Raw genomic sequence first — 21432 nt, 5'->3', positions numbered from 1 at the left:
GAATCCCTACATTATTTGAAGGATGGCCAAACAAGCACACAATGTACACTGATGTGTAGTATGTGAACACACACAAAAATGCATTTTTAGTTTAAAACTGATAGCATGAAAGCACTTTGGTGTAACAGATCTGTGACACTGGTCCGATGTAATCATATTTCTGAACACTAGTTCCATTCAAGGGTCAAACTGTTTCCCTCATTAGATGTTTAATTGTTTCAGGACAGAACATTTTAACATTCTTTTATGTGATTCTGGTATAAAAAGAAGAAATAAAAAATATATATATACATTATTTTACTCATGTGTAACTTTGATGAGATAAGTGTAGTCAAAGTTTCAGCTTTTGGTTGTTCTTTCAGTAAGTGTCTTAAAGACTAATTACTGCTCCTCTCCATTATATGCTCTGTTCTTTTTATCATTGTTGACATATTGTTTCTTTAACCATATTGTACCAAGGAGCCAACACAAGGTGGGTATCACCTTACTGTGTCACAATACGTTCCATATCCAGAGTTGGGTCTTTCATTCAGTTTTGCCCAAATCACCACTAGTCTTCAAGATTAGTTGATGAATCGGATCATATGTAAATGGCATCAGATCACACCAGCAAGCAGGTGCTCTTACACTGTATATGTGCCCTGCAACTGACTGGCAACCATTCAGGCCTGATACAGTCTTTCATTCGTCCGAAGGCAGCTTGTGGTTAAAGCGCGAGCTCACCCACAATCCTTGCCAGGAGAAGATATATATAAAAAAATGGATGTAATCTTGTGGAAGAACACTTATTCATTCTACCCTGGCATAGCATTAACTAGCTAAACCTGAACCATGACGCATACTGTGCTACATGGATGGAACATAAGCCGGCCCACAAAAGTGAAAAAGTCGCAGCTTGTCTCTGGCTGTTCTCCTTCCTCATTAGGTTTCCTTTATGTGGCAGGCCCAGTGAATGTGGAGTTGCTGTCCCGGCCCACTGTCACATGCATGTATGCATGTATTGAGGGGAGACGGGATGAGTTAACACTTTTTTTCAATCGAACAAGACTCCTTCTTGTGTATGAACTCTGAAGTATTTGAGACAAGCGAACATTCACTGCCTATCATTTGAACTTCCTCCCTCCAGATGTAGTATGTTTTCGTTGGCGCAGGCCAAGAAATTGCCTCTTCCATACACCGGCTGTCGAGTAGAGGCATGTTCAGTGCAGCTTCTTAACCAGTCATTGGTTGTAATTAGTTGAGCTACAGTGTTTTGTAACTCTTGGCAAAACACTTATAGCAATTTGCTAAATGAACTGAGCAGTGTACAGATGGTGTAGCCCACCCTTTTCCGCCTGAAATAGTATAAACATTTCACTTCTTGCAAATTGAATTAATAATCTGTCTTTAGGTTGTTCTAAAAATTCTGGACAATGTCATAGTCAGTTCTGGACTATGTAAAGAGTTGCTGTGTTACAAATGTAACGACAATTAATTGTTTGTGTTCGATGTGTTTTTGCTGATGGGAAATACTTTAATAATTTGGTAATTCTCAGGCCTCTTTTTCTAGTTTCATGCAGAATTGTATAGCTTTAGTGTAGCTCACATTTCTTTGAAATATCAACTGATGAAGTAGTGTTTTCCGAGCCATTATAAGCTAAGTACACTTTTTGTGGCTATTGCTCATATTTTTGTAAAGTAATGTGACTGCAACAAGTCGAGTAAGAACGACAGTATGACTGCAGGTTTGGTAAATATAAGCAGCTACCCGAAGCTAGCATAAAAGCTCAACATGCTGTTTGATTATTATGAAGGGTACCTTTACAAATTTCAAGCGATGTGCATGCAGCCAGGGAGTCTTCTTGCCCTGGGCTAATACGTGGCTTCCGTGGCAAGAGACTTTTCAACATTCAGCGGGATGTCAGCGCGTGCGCGGCTGACCAAGTTTCTTTTTCTTCATCTTTTTCCGCATGCTAAACTAGCATGCTAGCTGGGGTTCGGTAGTTTTTTGCCATGACTACCGCAACTTCTTATTCTTCTTCTTCCATTCTTCTACTTTTTGGGCAGTTAGCAAGTACTTTTGGTACATTACGGTCACCTTATTTAGTATGTGACATCCGTCATAACATTGATTTCCGACAAAGTATTTATTTACCGCACCAAAAGTTGCAATAACCGATCAGGATTCTCACTTTGGACACAATATGGTGCAGGATTCTTGTTCAGGTAAGCAATTTTAAACTACAAAGAAAAACTCTTCTGTAGTCAGAAGCCAACGTTTCAAATTCAAGCAGAGGTTTTGAATATTTGAATGCTCCAATACACCTCTTTGATGAGTCAATCAATTATTGTCAAAATTCTTTTTTTTTTTCCATGTGAAATACCTTCTTTTCCCAATAAAGTACACATCACAGGACACTGTGACTTAGCACTTACTTTTAGGGAGTTTCGTCCATCTGTCTGTCCATCCACCCATACATCCACCCATCCATTATCCAAACCACTTCATTTGTTGTAAATCAAAACAGTGCTGCTGTGACGTGACATACACTGTATAGTTCAACTCTCTTCTAACGCATTCTACAGAGAAAAAAACATCAACACCTTGACTTGTGTTGGAGGATTTCCCGGGTAGTGTGATTAATCTGAATTATTTTTACAAAAAGAACATTAACAATCAAAGGACACATTTGTCTTCATCTTGTAATAGCACCTTGTATCACACTGATCTTGTGACATTCTTCATCTCTGCACCTCAGGCTAAATCAGTGAATCGGTGTCTTTTAGTTCCTGACTGTGGTTAAACATTTCACTTAGAAACACCATTCTTTTTAGTGTTTTTAACTGATTACATTGGTCATTATGTAAAATGTTTGCTGAACTGTCAGTAGATTGATAGCTGACCAGCACAACAAGGTTGTCGAAGTTTCACTCAGGTGGTAGAGGAGCATTTAATGCTAGTTTTGTTCCCAGTTTGGTCTGTCCTGTTGACATGCCTTAAAAGGATTCCATGAGCAAGAGGATTATTTGGTATCCATAACATATATATACTGTATGTAATACTTTATGCCATCAAATTTTGAACATGTTCAAAATGTCTTTTTTTTTTCTTTCTCCGGGAACTGCAGTTACGTCCCACATTCCAAAAACATGCATGGTAGGTTAAGGGAGCACTCTAAATTATCACTAGGTGTTAGTGCAAATGGTTGGGATAGCCTCCAGCACATGCACCACCCTCATGAGGATAAGCAGATCGGATGATGCACAGAGGAAGTATTCATGGCATTTTACTCATAAACTGCAAACTAATGTGGGTCTTTTCCGTGCCCTACACATCATATGGAATTCCTGCCGCATAAATAAGGTGTGCGGTAGCCTCAGGCCAAGCAGCATAGTTTACCTTACTGTAATCAAATTGCCATTTGTCAGTGGCAGTGCACCGCTCTCACTAACACTTCCCGTTTGTCACCCACCGTTGCCACACACCACAAGTGGTACATGCTCATACGCACATTTCTGAACTGCATAACACTGTAATGTTGTTATTTAAAAAAAAAAAAAAAAAGAACCCAATCGTTCTTCTCTGGAACTCGTTGCCTGGCTGCCTCTTGATTGTAGTAAATGCTGTCAAATGATTAGATTTTTTCAAATAGCGATTGTGTTTTTCCGCTTCTCCTATTTTCTACAAATCTTGTAACAGAGGCACTCTGGTTTCCTTCCACATTCCAAAAAACAGGTTAATGAAACACTCTAAATTGTCCCTTGGTGTGAGTGTGAATACGGATGGTTGTTCGTCTCTGTGTGCCATGTGATTGGCTGAAAACCGGTTCAGGGATTCCCGAAGACAGCTGGCATAGGCACCGGCACCCCCCGCGACCCTTGTGAGGATAAAGCTGTTCCGAAAATGGATGGATGGATGAAAGTGTGGCTGGTGGGTATACAGTGTGCCCCTCATGCCTCTCTCTTGGTGTTGTTTGTAATCATTAGTGTCTTGAATTAATTTGTTTTCGGCTTCTCTTGAAATAAGTCCATGTTTTACATTTCACACACGCCAGCTGCCATGTGCCTCTACTTTCTTAACACTGTCCTCTTTGCTCATAACATGATTTAGCATGTCAATAGTAGATCAGATCGTTTCACAAAAGCTTACTACCGCAAAGCTCTTGTCCACTCATCTTTCCAGGATGACTTTGTGGACCTCACAAGTAGATTCTCTGCTCTGGGGTCTTTGGTGTGCGTGTGGTCGTGACCACTCAGTTCAAATGATTTGTGTTTGAAGATGACAAAAGACAAGTCACTTCTGTCTCTAAAGATGTATCGAATGCCATGTGTTGGTGATGCTGCAAAAGGATGTGCATATGTGTACAGGAGAATGATGATGAATAGTTTGCTTCCACTGGCATATGGTCTTATTAAATGTAGGAAGGAAGCAGCATGTGACCCGAGTATGAATTCAGGTACGGCGTGTTGGAATGTGTCTGAAACTTGCCAGTCTATTGTTCTTGCACCCCTGGCTTCCACTTGGTTTAATGATGTATGGAACAAAAGAATTATCCTGTGCCCTCTCACCCTGCAGTTGCTCCTGGTGTGGAATGAGACCTGTTTTCTGTGGAAACTTTTGCACTGGATGCTAAGAGGTGCTGGCTACAGCTGGCAGCTGCACTGACAATTTTGTGTGTGTGTGTGTGTGTGTGTGTGTGTGTGTGTGTGTGTGTGTGTGTGTGTGTGTGTGTGTGTGTGTGTGTGTGTGTGTGTGTGTGTGTGTGTGTGTGTGTGTGGGTATGAGTTTGAGAGCTGGCATGTCAGCCGAGTGAAAACTTCTCTGTGACACAGCAGTCACCACAGGAAGGATGCCCCCCCCCCCAAGCCTTGCTCACTGCCGATAGTTTTGAAGGTTTAAGGTAAACAGTACTGTTCACCTCAAAGGGTAATGAGGGGAGCCTTCAAGGTATGTGGATGGGAGCAGCAGTGACATGGAATTTGTTTCTTCCTAAAGGCACATGCAATGTACTTGAGCGACAGACTGTGTGATGATAAGGTTTGGTGATAGTTTGCACTGAGAATGTAAAATGTTCTTCTGATGCATGTTTGTGATACAGTACACTCATTTTTTTCAAGCTCCATCATTATCCATCCATCCATCCATCCATTTTCTGATCTGCTTATCCTCACAAGGGTCGCGGGGCATGCGTCTTTGGGCAGTAGGCGGGGGACACCCTGAACTGGTAGCCAGCCAATCGCAGGGCACACAGAGACGAACAATGATTGGCGCTCACACTCACACCTAGGGGCAATTTAGAGTGTTCAATCGGCCTGCCACACGCATGTTTTTGGAATGTGGGAGGAAACCAAAGTACCCAGAGAAAACCGCTCCATTATTAATCTGTCTTTTTAAAATGTATTTATTTGCTTCTTGGCAACTATGAATCTGCAGGTGTCTTAACATGCCGTATTGGCAGAGTCAGTGCCAGCCCTGGTCCTCTCTGGTGGCACTTGCATTGTCACATGCGACCCATTGTGTGCAACCCCCGTTCACACGGAAACAGCTGTTGGATCCGCCGTGGCGCTGCGCTTGGCATGGCATTGAAATGAAGCTCCAAGTACAATCATAGTACCCGGGATTTTTCCTTAATACCATTGATACAGGACAATTCCAAACATGCATGCATCTGGTTTTGATCTGGTACCACATCCTCTCCTGCATCCTTGAAAATATGATTCTTTTATGGTCTTTGAAAATGGAGTGGAAGGAGGTTAGAGGGCAGTACCGCCAATTAATGTGTCCATATCTTCATTTGATTTGTCTTTTGCTGCTTTGACCGAAGTGTCACTTTAAAATACACGAGCATCTGTATAGGAAGTGACTCATATTTGACTGATTCTTTACTTACCGAACTGTGATTCTCCACCACTCGATTCAGGATATTTACCTCCTCTTTCTCCTTCTTGCTGACTGCTTCGCCCTTACTCTTTTATTGCTCCTCAATCACACAACTTTCAACTCATGAGCAGCTGGATAGACGGTCCTTGTCTAGACCAGACCAGACCAAACAAGTCAGAACTGATCTTTATCACCATGTAATTTTCAAAGCTCTCTGAAATTCTTTTTTTGTTTTTTGTTTGTTTTTGTTATCAACAGAGCAATGCTGACATGAATCTGCATGATCTCTGCCTTGTACATGACTTTTGTCATTTATTGTATAAGCCTTTCCAGGTATTTCCAGCTGACCGGTCTTTTCCCTTTAGTTCCCAGAGTGCGGCTTCTTTGGCATGTACGACAAGATCTTGCTATTCCGCCATGACCTAAATGATGAAAACATCCTGCAGAGGCTGACCTCAACTGAAGACATCCATGAGGGAGACCTAATTGAGGTGGTTCTCTCCGGTATGTATGCTGTCTTGAAACTTGAAGATTTCTTTGTGCGTACTATAGCAAAAACACAAAGAAACTGCTATTTGACGTCTTAAGCCTGCTGCACTTGGAGCGACATGGCCAAACACATGCAGTGTGTGGGGTTTCTCAAGTACAAAACCAATTCCAATGAAGTTGCGACATTGTGTTAAACATAAATACAAACAGAATCCACTGATTTGCAAATCATGTCCAGCACTCACACACAGAGGTGAACGTCGCCCCATCTTTGCGTGTGAATGGCTGAGCGATGTGGGAGGCTCCTTTTATACTCAAACATGGCACCATCCTGTTCTCAATTTCTCAGCTTGAACATTGAAAATCTTGTCTTTGTAGTGTCCTCGATTATATGTCGGTTGAACAGGATTTGCAGATCATGTTTGATTTATGCTTAACACAACGTCCCAACTTCATTGTAATTGTTTGTGTAGTTTTTATGAGCGGCCGACCGTCTGCAACTAGTTTGGCTGAAATCCCAAATTTTAATCGCAGGTCAGCATCATTGTAACTTGTAGATATTGTAGAACTGCAGATCAAAATGCCATGTTGTATCACATGAACTTGGATAGCAAAATTCAAATTTCCGGGGAACAATTGAGATTCAGCTGGCCACCATCAACACACATGACCGAATGGCCGCTGTTTGCCAATTTTTTATTTTTATTTTTTATTTATTGTATGTACCTAAACCATTTATGGCAGATTTATACAAGTAATACTGGCCTCATTATTTACTACACAAAAATCAATACTGAATAAAGAGATTGGTAACACAAAATGTTTTCCAATAAGAACCCCTGTGTTACAATATCTCTGCTCAAGTAATTTGGTAGGTGTGCAAAGGTCAGTCGCTAAGTGTGCAGAGTCATTTGTCAACTGCAATTTGTTCACAGTTTTCCAGTTGTGTCAAGTTCAGACGCATCTCTTGGTGTGTGCCTGGGGCCTTAGTTAACTGATGGTTCACTTGCTTGTCTTCCGTTCAGGCAGCGCGAGTACAGTTCCTACCTAGAGAGTGACTGGGCGAATACGAGTGCAGATGGTTGGTAGTTTCTGTATTTGCGTCGTCAGTGTCATTTTATCCAAAGTCAGCCTGGGATAGATTCCAGCTCCCCACAACCTTCAGCACCTTAGGTGTTTTAGCAAATGGATAGCGGTGCCGTGAATCAACTGACACTCATTCCGACGTGGTGAAATTTGCAAATTTTACATGAGATGATTCACCTTGGTGTCAGTTACTCAGGTGTTTTTCGTGCTACACCCAGCAATGAACGAGTGAATCCGCTTCCTGAGCAATGCTGAGATCACAAATGATTTAGAACAACCGTTGTCAAATCTGTCCATCCGTCAACATCAGGAAGCACCTGACACCACCTGTGCTGAATCGCCCCCTCCCCTCTCCAGAGCCCAGAGTATTGTTTGCAGGCATTTAGGTGGGGTACAATTGTATAGGTTCAGGATCTGAGGATACTTCAGGCATCAGGGCTGAGGAATGTAGACTGGAGAACTTCCTTCTTTTCTGTTTCTCACTGTCTGTGTTTGTCTTGTGCTCTCTTTGTGTCACCCTTTGTTATTCTTTGTCCACCCTGCTTTCTCTCTTTTCAACCTTGTAATATCCAGCTGCAGGTGCTTTGACGGTCTGTCACATGCTGTCGAGTCAATGCCACAGCATTGACTTTTACAGAGTACAAGACACACACAGCAAGTTCATGTTTTCAACCATTTGCTTTGGTTCAAGAGAAACTCTGAATCTTTTCCACCCAACAATTTGTCTCATCATCATCCTCCGTCAGTTTTGCTAAACCAACCTATAGTTGTATCCTGTGGCTTTGGGAGAGAGAGTAAGAGGATCTTGTTCGCTTCGAGAAAGAGGCAAAAGTGGCTTTTTCTTGGCTCCGAGCTCAAAAGAAGAGGACTTGTTTTTCCAGCAATAAGTGATTGTAGTAGGCCCGTGGTGTGTAAACATGCTCTGATATGCAGGCCGGGCCCTGCTCACTGCGTGTACTGCAAAGGCCATGTGGACCCATGAGGTTTGCGGTTCAGCCTGACCGATTGTCCCTTTGTTCTGTTTTTCGCTCCCATCTTGTACCACCCACTTTCATAAGTTCCTCATTTATCACCCTGGGCAATGTGAAATTTGTCTTTGACAGTACTTGTGGCAAATGAATACGGCATTTGTTATGAGCACTGTATGTTTTGCTTTGATTTAAACTTGTGGCTTCTGAATGGAAAATGTGGTGCCTTAAAGCAAACAGATGCAGGCTCTGCTTGAGAGAAGTGATTCCAAAACAACTTGAACGCATGAAGTTGTGCTTTGAGGTCAATTAATTTAACATTAAAATTACCAGTATGTGATAGTGTGAGGACTAGGAAGCATGCCGTTTTTTTACTCCTGAACGCTGCCCTTCATTTTGTTGGTGCCAGTGAGCAATGTTCGCCCTTCAATGCTACGTGTTGCAGGCATCAAATTCAAAAGGAGAGAATAGTGCCAACAAAGTTGAGGTCATCATTCTCAATGCATTCTCACAATGTGTTGGAACCCTGTCATGCTTATTTGAGGCAGCACAGCATATCTTACTCACACTCTTGACCGGGTGCCAGTCTGACGCAGGGCTGTTTATCACTATTTGTTTTGGCCATATATTAAAAAATAAATTTAAAAAAAAGGGGGGAAAAAGCATGCCAGTGGTTGAAAAAGAGACAGCATGATAGATGCACTCTGAATGAAAGGAAGAATCATTCCATTTATGTGAGCATGAAAAAAAAATCCATACACACATTATTATACAAGCTGAAACAAAGAACAAAGTTTTGGATGCACGTGCTTGTTTGGCAGCTGTCACCTCACAATTTTAGACGTCTCGTTTTTAGTGTGTCACACGTTCACATGACTAACCGACTCTTACTGCCAACAATGAAGTCAGTGTTGATTTGACACAAAACCACAAAGTGAGAAAATAGAGAAACAGGAAGTGAGACAAATCCCACACCTCCCTCTGGATTATAAATAACGGCAACGGACCGATAGCACATGCATATGGCACACTTCTCTGGATTCTGTCAGTCCCCTTTATGATTGAAATAAGTTTTGTCGCTGCACAGATATGATGCCCTCTACTGCAACAATACAGACACAGCAGCCATATTTGCAGGCGACCCATTTCTGTATTTGAATGTCTTTGAAGCTCGGATTTGGTGTCAGCAATATTGACATTGAAATGAATTTGATCCAATGTCCGCGAGTTTTCCTTTTTCCTCACTTCTATCTCAGCTTCCACTTTCTTCTCATCCCTCAGTTTTGCCGGCCAAGTTGTTTTCTGGATGGCTTTGGTTTTTCAAGCTTGGTGACATCATTTTACTCTTGTTTCTAGCCCAAGCCACAGTTGAAGACTTCCAGATTCGACCTCATGCCCTTTATGTCCACTCCTACAAAGCCCCCACTTTCTGTGACTACTGCGGGGAGATGTTATGGGGTCTTGTTCGGCAGGGGCTCAAATGTGAAGGTTAGACGCACGCACACACACACACACACACACACATCAAATTTAATTAAAAAAAAAAAACTTTATTTCATGAATTAGACTCTGAAATTCTGTTTACTGTACCGGTGACACGTTCAACATTTAGCTAATGGGAATGACGACTTCTTATTTTTTGATGATATTTGATCAACTCTCACGTTTGATTTTAGTTAAATATTTGTATATACCTGTATATCTCAACATATGTAGCTGGTATTCAAACCAATTTATCAGTTGAGCCGTGTTGCAGCTGACTTACAGATCTCTGCCGTCCCACTGGCTATGTGTCACATTGTAACCATTCTGAGGTTCTTTTGTTTACTCATCAGGGTGTGGGCTAAACTACCACAAGCGCTGTGCCTTTAAGATTCCAAATAACTGTACTGGTGTGAGGAAGAGGCGATTGTCCAATGTCTCGCTGCCAGGACCGTCCCTCTCTGTACCTCGACCGGTACCTGCAGAGAATGCAGCGGTTATCTTGGATGAGGTCAGTTCCCTTTAGAAAGCTGCTTGGCATCACCTCCTTGTGGATTTTTTTAATGTAGATAATAAATTAAATTGAAGTAGATTTGCATGTGTTTGTGATGTGAATGAGGAGGAACAAATCTGCCTGAGTGCACAAAACAAACGGTATATCATGATTTCATGATCTTAACTGGAATGAAAACCAGTTCAATTCCTTCAGAATTGATCGTTGATTATCCATTGTTTTCCCCTGTCCCATACTCCTCCAACTTGCTCTTCTTCCATGCTTTGCCTTTCTCATGCATCCATTTTAGCAGCAGCAGCAGAGGTCCCATCAAGAAGCGGGGAAGCGAATCCTGTCCTGGAGTGGCAGGCCTATCTGGATGGAGAAGATGGTGCTCGGTCGGGTTAAGGTTCCTCACACCTTTGCCATTCACACCTACACTCGACCCACTATCTGCCAGTACTGCAAGCGCCTGCTCAAGGGAATCTTTCGTCAGGGAATGCAGTGTAAAGGCAAGCTAGTATGGACAAAATATATTGTGCTCCGCATGCTTTTCTCCACCAGTGACAATGCGCTTGTTTTTTTTTCTCGAATTCCTTCTACCAGATTGCAGATTTAACTGCCATAAGCGGTGCGCTTCAAAGGTACCAAGAGACTGTTTGGGTGAGGTGGATTTCAACGGAGGTAAGTTCTAAATCACATTACATCCGTTTGCATTTGAGGTATTTCCCTCAAATATCTCAAATATGCGCAACCTACACATGCAGAGCCAGCGAGCCCTGGCCCGGAGTCAGACACGCCTCTGGATACAATGGAAGTAGACAGCAGTGACATGGAAGGCAGCAGAGGGCTGGATGACCCTGAGGAACTCTCTACTCCGGAGGAGAGGTTGTTCGACATGGACTCTCCCTTCTTGGACCGAGAGAAAGATGAGGAGCCCATTAAGGCCATTAGGTATGGGGATGTTATCCTAATATTTGAGACAAATAAAGGTTTTCTTATCTTATATTGCACTGTCGCTGCTGTTTGCCACAGTTTGACTAAGTGATCAAATATAGCTTTCAAAGTGATTGTGCTTGAATTTAGCCCCTCCACAAGCACCAACATCCCACTGATGCGGGTGGTCCAGTCCATCAAGCACACTAAGAGGCGGAGTTCCACTGTGGTGAAGGAGGGCTGGATGGTTCATTTTACCAGCAGAGACAACTTGGTAAGACTGACCACTGACAGCTTCCATTTAGTTGTGCGCGCAGGAGCAGCGCAAGCGTTTTCCCCTCAAGAATTAGTGTGATGTATGAGTGTTTGATGATCTTGTTGGTGAGAGGTCTGTTTTTCCTCATGTGCTCACTTGGGGTTTTGCTCTATCTTGGACAGAGGAAGAGACATTACTGGCGGCTGGACAGCAAAAGTCTGAGTCTCTTTCAGAACGACACAGGAGCCAAGTTCTATAAAGTAAGCAAAATCGATCATGTTGAAGAAAGATTTATTTTGTTCCACCTCAATCCAAATACATTGCTTAACATGAGTACATTGTTGAAAAAAAGGTATGCTTTTTTTTTTAACCCATTTATTTTTGTAAAATATTTTTTCCATTGACACCTCTTATTTATACTCAAATATCAACACACGGGACTATGTTGTCATACAGCTTGCCATCGAAAACCCTTGTTTCTCCAAGGAAAAAGAAGGCTTCCAAAACATTTCACCCGTAATCATCAATCCAACTCATCTGTTGTTCAATATAATTTCAGACCGGTTCATGCAAATTCATTTGTAGAGGTCATAATGCTATTTTTCCATGAAGTCCTTGTTATGGTATACTTTCATAGCTTTTACTTTCACTTGATCTTGCACTTGTGGCCATTTTCAAACTATCATTTGAATATTTACTGCTCCCCTTTTGAAAGTTACGCAAATATCGCCAAAAGACAGCGGAGAGCTGGGTGACTAAGCTGCAGGGCGTTTTTGAACCATAAGGAGGTCAGTTTGGCCCCTTGAAATGTCCCAGGTTTTTAGTCTTATAATATTAACAGCAATTATCAAGTAAAAACGAGGGTCAGCCTTTCATTAAAATGATGTCAAGCAACATTCTCGATGTGTCTTGTAATGTGTCTTTGTACCATTAATATTACTTGATGTCAAAAGTCAAATGGTCCTGATCATTGAATCTTTCAATCAAGCTCTTTTTTTTTTTCTTAAGCGTGAAAAGCAATTGCGGGGCACTTCCTGGGCCACACTTGGTCATTACAGCGCCACAAGAGCTTAATAACGTGGTCATTACCTACTGAGAACTGAGTGAGGGAGCTGCAAGATAAACACTTCCTCATGTGTGTTGATGGTTGTCTGTCGGGTGTCTGGGATGTTTTTATTTTATTGCTTGTGTCACACTGTATGTTTTAAGATGGCTCCTTCCGATGGTGAATATTATTTCCCAACCATTTTACATTGGAAAAATGTCAAAGCATACAACCAAACAAATGTCATCCAAATACATATTTTGAAAAACCGAAACACAATAATAATAATAATAATAATGATAAAATAATAATAATAATTGTACAGCAATGAGTGGGGCACATACTGGTAAGCCGATTGTATCTCCTGCCATCAAAGGGAAGGTCATAATACAGTATTATTATGCCTGTCACAATAGGTTGCTGACAAAGATAGATGAGCAAATATGCAATTTTTTTTATTTTGTAAATGAATAATAATCTCTAATTTGATGGATTTCCTCCTCATATCATATCATTTGAAGGCTATTAAACGAGAACGATCACCAAACAGACCCTTAAGACGGGCCTGGGATTGGTTTCTAGACTGATGTGACCAAACCTGCAACCTTATTTTATTGCACATTTTTATAGAAGTTCAACTGAACTACGGGAAACAAAAACACACTTTGTTTGTAGCTAACCATTATCTCTGAAAAAGAGGAACAAAAAATAATAAAGTGGCATATGCTGTGCATTCTGTCAACAATGTGGATGTATTCTCTCGACAATGTATGGCTGTGCAATCAGTACAGTATACTCTACATTAAAAGGGTGGGACCGGAAATGACTTGGACTGACTCGGTTCCTGTGAAAGGGTTAACGGCACGTATGTTTTTTGGCCATTGAAAAGACAGTCTAATTTGAACCGCAAGTGGCAGTGGATCAATTTAGCACTTGTTTCTAATTCTGTTACCTCATATGCCGACATCAATGTCAAAATATTAGCTCTCGGTCAGTTGCACTGTAAACTGGAACTTACATAATAAACATAATGCTAAATTAATACATTCCTGGTAGTGCCAGTCACAACTCATAACCAAGCATTGTGTAAGCAATTTTTTAGGCAGCTTGGAATGACATACTTACTGGCATTGTGTCTAACCATGCAATTGTAATTGTAATTTTTTTTTATGAATAGGTTTGAAGTTTGCAGTGGTGTAGAACTGCACTGCATAACTAAAATATGGAAAAAAAGCAAATTTTCGCAAGTCATACACCAGAATGCCGCCCTCAAAACAAAGATTTACAGTATATGATATAATTGTCCATGTCAGTTCAAAGTAAGCATTGTGATAGGAATACTTGTGGATACAGCTTGCGTGTTGGATCTCATTCGGTTGTGAGTGTGTTGGGGTCGGCGACTGTAGATTTAACATGATTTTTCAGAGGTACACACAGAGGTTCTCCAGATATTCAAGTTGTATATCTTGAGTGTAGTCCTGTAATTTGACTGAAATCCCTTATGCTGTTGCTCGTCAGTCTGTGGCCACTGTCCTCCCCTCGCTTTGCTCTCTTCTTCCAATTTGATTAGTGGCGGTCGCGCGGCGGCTCACTTGCCAGGCACGGCTACCATTTTCCCCATTTGGAAGCCATAACGGCCCCGCGTTTGATGAAATGAGACCCCTGTACTTGAGGTTTTTGCTTTTATTGAGTAAAGGGGCTTCTCTCTTTCTCTGCTGGATTGACTCCTGTCACAGTCAAACGCAGAAGCACCCACCCACCCGCTAATGCCCCACCCTTCCGAACGGTACTTGCAGCGTCTTTCGTCTGTCTCGGTGGCTCGTGGTAGCGCCAGTGGCTCGTGCTCAGATGGGGCCTCTGACTGGCTCTGCCTTGTAATCAGGGGAACAGAGCGCTTCAACCCGCCACAGGGCCCGATCACGTGACCCGGCCCCGCTAACCGCGAGCACTTCATTCGATACTCTGTGGTGAACCACGCGGAAGGGGACAGCGTGTGCCTCCGCAAGTGCAGATTGGTTAAACCTCTCGGGGGGGGTTTTATCATTTGACCCTCCCTCCCCACTTTGATTTGACAGTGAATGTGGAGGGGATGGGCAGGGGGTGGGGGGGGACTTTTAAAGTTTACTCCAACTGTTGTGTGTTCATAAGAAAGAGAGGGTGAGAAGAAGTTAGAATCTGACTACACCGGACAACTCATGAGACCCAGTGGAGTGTGTGAGTTGACAGCCTTTATTTCATATTGTTTCAACCTCAAATGTGTCTGTCTGTATGCCTCGTTGCTTGAGCAATTTTATCTTCCAGTAAGATTGCCTTTTCAATGTAAATGCACTAACTGCGAAGCCGGCACCAAAACATTGCCTTCACAATTTCATTCCATTGTCCTGACAGCATTTATTTATGTGTTTACGTGTTTGACAGAATGATTTCCAATGTGATTTTGTTTCAAGAAAAAAGTTTGCCATAAATTGGCTGCATACCACCTTGACAACACAGCATAAATTTTGTAGTCAGGTTACATACAGTACACGCTACATTAGTTGCCAAAATTTTTGCTGTCTCTCTTGTAGGAAATCCCCCTGTCTGAGATTCTCCAGGTGGAGCAGTGCAGAGATTACAATAATCTGGCCCAGGGAAGCAACCCACACTGCTTTGAGATTATCACAGCCACCATGGTCTACTATGTTGGGGAGAACAATAGCAATCACTACCATAGCCCTGTTCTGGCTGCGTCAGGAGTTGGCGTGGAGGTGGCTCAAGGCTGGGAGAAGGCCATCAGACAGGCCCTGATGCCGGTCACACCTCAGCCTAGTGTGGCAAGTGCTGCAGGCCCGGGCAAAGATCATCGTAAGTTTAACTTGCAGTTTGCAAGATGAGGGATTCTTTTCATACGCAGCATTTTTCTTCTCAAACTTTGGACGGCACAATCCCTGAAAGAGACTTCATTACGTCTCTTTCGCTGTTTGCAACGTAGAATGAGTTTTTCCAGGACCTTTCATTTATCTGACTTGAAAACCATCTTGTCATTGAATGACATCATTCCAAATCAAATATTGTCTTCCAGGATTGCAACAGCAACCTAACGCTCATTAAATACTCACCCCGTTCTGCTCTCTTGCTTTTCCTATGTTGAGTTTCCAAAATCCTCTGTTATGAAGCGGTGCATACTTGCACCATTCAGTCACACTGTAGAAAGCCAGTTCGTTGCATAATAAATCGCCTCATTGTGAAGATCTGTGACTTTCTTCATGCAACTGAGATAAACTTGAAGAAGCTATGTGAGCGATGTACTGTAGGTCTGCTTGTAATTACAGTACTTAAGGATCAGGTGACTGCATCAGTTACCAATGTGTTTTCCCCCTCCAGGAGAGCTGTCCATCAGCATATCTGTGTCCAACTGCCAAATTCAAGAGAATGTGGTGAGGGCTTTTTTTGTTTTGTGTGTGTGTGTGTGTGTGTGTGTGTGTGTGTGTGTGTGTGTGTGTGTGTGTGTGTGTGTGTGTGTGTGTGTGTGTGTGTGTGTGTGTGTGTGTGTGTGTGTGTGTGTGTGTGTTTATGTACAGTGCTTACTGTGTTGTTGAACTTGCATTCAAGCATCCACTCATGTGCTATTTAAAATATCAGAAATTTATCCAAAGCTTTCATTGAACTTGCCCTTTTCTCAAGCTTGTTCTTCAGGACTTAAGTCTCGCTTTTACGTGGGCATTTACGGTACAAGTAGGAAGATTTCAAATCTGGCCATGTTTTACGTGGTGCATTTAGTGGATACTCATTTGCAAAGAAATGCTGCCAACAGTTGAAAAGTGCTAATTGCGCCATGACATTCATCTGGTCTACTTATGGTTAAATTAGGTTTAAGGTTTCCCGTTTACCAAACAATGGTCTTTTTTGGGGGGCTGGGGGGGGGGGGGGTGAAGAGAAAAACTCTTACCTGGCTGACAGTTTGAGCTGTCGTTTCAGCCTTCATCAGAGCTGTCAGTGCAACCGGATAATTTTTTTTTTGTTACTTCTTCAACAGGATATTGCCTCCGTGTACCAAATATTCTCAGATGAAGTGCTGGGATCAGGACAGTTTGGAATTGTGTATGGAGGTATGTCTGGTGTGCAATTTCCAGAGAAGGAGCAATCCATACAGACAGCATTTTATTGATTAATTTATATGCGTTTTGGGGGGCAACTTAGGTAAACACAGAAAAAGTGGCAGAGATGTGGCCATAAAAGTTATTGACAAGATGAGATTTCCTACCAAGCAAGAGAGCCAGCTGAGAAATGAGGTGGCCATATTGCAGGTGAATGTCTACAATAACGTCGTTGGTTCTTTGTCAATCAATTTAAACTCATTATGGCGTGGCTGTGTGTCTGCTCTGTCTTCAGAATTTGCATCATCCCGGCATTGTCAATCTGGAATGCATGTTTGAGACACCGGAGCGGGTCTTTGTTGTGATGGAGAAGCTGCATGGCGACATGCTGGAAATGATCCTGTCTAGTGAGAAGAGCAAGCTGCCTGAACGAATCACCAAGTTTTTAGTTACACAGGTTTGTTCTGCAGCAATCGTTTTCTCTCTAAAATCCTGAGATTCCTTTACGCGTTCATGTCCTCAGGATTCCAGTCTTCATTGGATGTTTCAGAATCAAATGGCAGGAGCCTCAATTGTTTCTTGGATATCATGAATACAGTGGAGGGGTTTTTTTTTTTCCTAAAGTGGTTGTTCAAACACTCTTGCATTTTGGTGTTTACTGTCTATCATGGTCTCCCTGTCTCTGTACTCTCGCCGCTGTCGATGGTTTGTGTTATCCCACTGCTGCACACAAGCCTCTAATGAGACTCCAGGCCTGTTGATTCTTGTAGTGAGCTGATTGGGGGGGGGGGGGGTTGTTTATGGGGAATAGTCAGCGTGGCATCAGGGCCTTCTCCCTAGCTGAGGATTACTGGCTGCTGCGTGCGGTGGCTTTGTGGTCTGATTAGAAGAAGAGTGGGATCCTGGGCCTCAATGAACCCTGGATCCTGAACAGAAGCAGCCTCATTAACAACAACCTCATTAACTATGGCAAGCCTGGCTCTGATGTGGCCAGGAGAACGTTTGTCATAGCCAGTCAGCTTTAAGGAGATTGCAGTGCGTGCTGTGGTTTTGGTAGCGGCCCACAGAGACATGCATGGGGGGGGGGGGCAACTCGCGAGTAGAGATCTGATGATGACATGAGATATTGTGAGGTACGGGATTTAACTATTCATTGTCATTACTTTGCCAATACAGTGATCCCTCACTTATTGCGGTTAATGGGGACCCAGACCCCTGCGAAAGAGGAAAATCTGCGAAGTAGGTGACATGTACAGATATATGTACTGTACATGTGTATGAGTATATATTTATATGGCCAAATTTAATGGTATACATGCATGTAGAAGTCAATGTTTGTCATAATTAATATTACTTAGTGCTGTATACCGGGGGTGTCAAACCCATTTTCGTCACAGGCCATATTTTACCCACCATTTCCCTTGGAGGGCCATTATGACTGAAATCAAATAAAGAAGTCAAGAATAACAGTTTATTCCACTGTTGTCTAAGTTACTGTAATGAGGTGTTTAGCAACAAGAAAATGCTTACAATGTCTCTCTTATTTATTACATATGAGAATTTGAATTTTTGGTCCATATTTTAGCAAGCATCATGGAAGTTGCCATGTTTGATTTGCTTTCGCGGGCAACATAAAATGCTGTGGCGGGCCAGATCTGGCCCCCAGGCCTTGACTTTGACACCTGTGCTATCTACTAATATATATATATATATATATATATACTGTATATATATTTACATGTATAAGATATATAAGTTAGGTTAGTGTATGAATAACAAAATACAGTAAACAAACATGAAATATACATGTAGTACTGTATATGTTGCTCGATGTGACTTGTTTTGCTGACTTTCGCTGCCTCTCTTTGAGGTTTGTATTTATGTATTTGTTTATTTATTTTTGTTCCCTTTGTTTGTCGTAGATTCTGGTGGCCTTGCGACATCTGCACTTCAAAAACATAGTTCACTGTGACCTGAAGCCTGAGAATGTGCTGTTGGCCTCTGCCGAACCCTTTCCTCAGGTAAAAGACAAAGGTTTTGCATAAACATGGACGCAGTTTTTCAACAGGCATTTTGCGCGAGGGCAAACTTCTCTTCCATTCTCCAGGTCAAGCTGTGTGACTTTGGATTCGCCCGCATCATTGGTGAGAAGTCTTTCCGCCGATCGGTGGTGGGCACTCCAGCTTACCTGGCTCCAGAAGTCCTACGTAGTAAAGGCTACAATCGCTCGTTAGACATGTGGTCAGTGGGAGTTATTGTGTACGTCAGTTTGAGCGGGACGTTCCCTTTCAATGAGGACGAGGACATCAACGACCAGATTCAGAATGCTGCCTTCATGTACCCCCCTATGCCCTGGAAGAACATCTCAGCAGAAGGTATATGGAGTCGCCTTTCACTGTGGCTGAGTGCCAGAATTATCCTCAGACACCATCTTAAGCGCCTACGTGTCTGAACGTGTGCTGCCGTCAAGTTGATATGAATCACTGTCAAATTTCCCACACCCATCTGAGCAACTGCCCTCCTACGCACTTAGTTGAATTGACAGGTAAAACAAATTTTACTCAAACAGCGATGGCTTTCTAAAGTCGGCGCGTTGAGCTGCATGTTCAGTCATTGTTTACTTCATATGCTTACTTTCTGTTTACCTTAACTTGCAAACCGTAGTTCCATGGAAAAGCTGGGCTTTGATAGGCTGTTGTCACGCACACCTCCGCCACGTCTGATTGAGTAAATATGCTCACAACTCGTTCGCAGCTGGCCACCATATCATCACGATTCTCGATCGGTTCATATGAATATTAAGATATTAAGTATGCATAGCTCCTGCAGTTTGAAGAGTGCAGTCGAAAACCGTGAGCCCGCGGCATACAGATCAATGTTTGTTATGTTTTGCGATGCACTCATGGCCTAAACATTCATGGTCACAGCCACAGATCTGATCAATAATCTTCTCCAAGTGAAGATGAGGAAGAGGTATAGCGTCGACAAGTGTCTCAGCCATCCTTGGTTGCAGGTGACTTCAATATTGACATCCATATGACTTGAAATAATATATTTCCGTTTGTTTTTGACTTTGCTGACAAACTTGTTTTTCCCGTCAGGACTATCACACATGGTTGGACCTCAGAGACTTTGAGACGCGGCAAGGCGAACGCTACATCACCCACGACAGCGACGACGCACGCTGGGAGGAGTACGCAGACGAGCACAGTCTTGCTTACCCTAAACACTTCATCATGGCACCCAACCTGGATGACATGGACGAGGATCCCTAGTGGCGATCCCTAGAGGACTTTATTCAGGAAGATCATATGGGACTTTTTGCGTCAAACTATGGGAACTGTGAGGATAAACTGTTTGCTGTGGAAACAGAGAAAAACTCGGGATGTGTGGGGGAACTCAAGTTTGTAGCATGCCGCACTGCTACAAATCGTAAACTGAGGATGGGCGGATGGGCTGAAAAACACACAGAAACTGAGCAGAGGCAAGCTGTCTACTTTGTGCGGCATCCCAACACATTCCATGGATGTAAGGACAATCGTACCAAGATAAACTTGATTGTTTCATTGTTTCATTTAGTTGTGGTTCATTTTCAGTAATAATATGGTTCTGTTCTTTTTGTGTGTGTGTGTGTGTGTGTGTGTGTGTGTGTGTGTGTGTGTGTGTGTGTGTGTGTGTGTGTGTGTGTGCGTGTGCGTGTGCGTGTGCGTGTGCGTGTGCGTGTGCGCGTGCGCGTTAGAAGAGGTCAATAGAGAAACGTTGAGTTTATCCCAGGAGTAAAGGACACTTTTCACAAGGGATTTGGGCTCTGAGAATTTATTCAAACAGACTGCAATTTCTCATTTCCAAATGACTTGTGAGACTGTTCTTTGGCATGAAACTGGAACAATCACCTATGGGGTTTTTTTTGGTGGGGGGGGGGTCTGTATATTATTTTAATGTATTTAGTAATTGTGATAGTGTTTTGCACTATATTGCTTTGAACATTCCGATGGAACAGAAACTCCATTTGCTGCTACAGAAGGCGTGTCTGGTCTCGGTGCACAGTGTTCAATAGAGATAAAGCGTGAGAAGTAGCCGGAGTTTACGAATGGCTGATGTATGCTTGGATTTTGTGAACGTGTGTCATCTGATCTCTCGCCTTAAAAAAAATCTACAGTATATGCAAAGGCCTTGTGGAGTACTTCAAACCCATAAGCCTCATCAGTCAGTACATTCGGTGTCACAGCAATTTGATTTTTTGAGTTCAGTGTTGGACTGAAACCAGCAATGTGAGCATTGTATTCACGTATATTAGTTGAAGTGGAACTTTGTCGGCATCCATTTGTGGAATATGATTTTCGAATTTTTTAAAATTGTTTTCATTCTTGGTGGCTAACTGAAGTATTACGAAGAGCAGAGGTGCCACATAGAACAAAACTGCCCGTTCCATGTGCAAACTACCGGTAATTATAATGTGTGACGTCTGAGGTTTTTTTTTTCTTTTAGTACCATATTGAAGAGTTCACTTATGGCAATTACGTTTACAGCAGTTATGTTGTTAACTCTGCTGTTGTGATTTGGGAGTACATTCCAGTTTTCCTTTAAATCTTTTTCATCTTTGTTGCCGCTGGATTGGCAGGTGTTTTTTTTAAATTGTTTTTTTTGTTTTGTTTTGTTTTTACATTTCTTTGCATAACATTGGAAAATAAAGACCACACTTCTTAACTGAGAAGGAAAATTAACAAAGTTCTTAACATCT

The 21432-nt window shown here is 42.3% G+C and overlaps 1 protein-coding gene across 4 annotated transcripts in view; it reads left to right on the top strand.

Moving 5' to 3' along the window:
- The window catches only part of prkd3 (protein kinase D3), a 32834-nt gene extending 12577 nt beyond the window's left edge, over positions 1-20257 (top strand). For 2 of the 4 annotated variants that reach the window (XM_086127760.1, XM_086127758.1), the window contains 17 exons: positions 6226-6364; positions 9760-9891; positions 10239-10396; positions 10689-10890; positions 10985-11062; positions 11146-11332; positions 11465-11588; positions 11753-11830; positions 15183-15459; positions 15979-16031; positions 16631-16703; positions 16795-16901; positions 16987-17148; positions 18614-18712; positions 18799-19066; positions 19619-19704; positions 19793-20257. In XM_086127760.1, coding sequence (XP_085983886.1) covers positions 6226-6364; positions 9760-9891; positions 10239-10396; positions 10689-10890; positions 10985-11062; positions 11146-11332; positions 11465-11588; positions 11753-11830; positions 15183-15459; positions 15979-16031; positions 16631-16703; positions 16795-16901; positions 16987-17148; positions 18614-18712; positions 18799-19066; positions 19619-19704; positions 19793-19966 — 2397 coding nt within the window. In that variant the 3' untranslated portion in view covers positions 19967-20257. Of the gene's footprint in view, positions 1-3786; positions 3911-6225; positions 6365-9759; positions 9892-10238; positions 10397-10688; positions 10891-10984; positions 11063-11145; positions 11333-11464; positions 11589-11752; positions 11831-15182; positions 15460-15978; positions 16032-16630; positions 16704-16794; positions 16902-16986; positions 17149-18613; positions 18713-18798; positions 19067-19618; positions 19705-19792 lie in introns of those variants that run through there. The other 2 variants (XM_086127761.1, XM_086127759.1) reach the window with 2 other exon arrangements.
- The last annotated feature ends 1175 nt before the right edge of the window (positions 20258-21432 follow it).

The sequence above is a fragment of the Hippocampus guttulatus genome, chromosome 13 (genome assembly GCF_054856545.1).
Source record: "Hippocampus guttulatus isolate MCC_2025c chromosome 13, RoL_Hgut_1.0, whole genome shotgun sequence".
Lineage (NCBI taxonomy): Eukaryota > Metazoa > Chordata > Actinopteri > Syngnathiformes > Syngnathidae > Hippocampus > Hippocampus guttulatus.
Note: the sequence above shows the minus strand (reverse complement) of the source record. Positions and strands in the feature narration are given on the sequence as shown.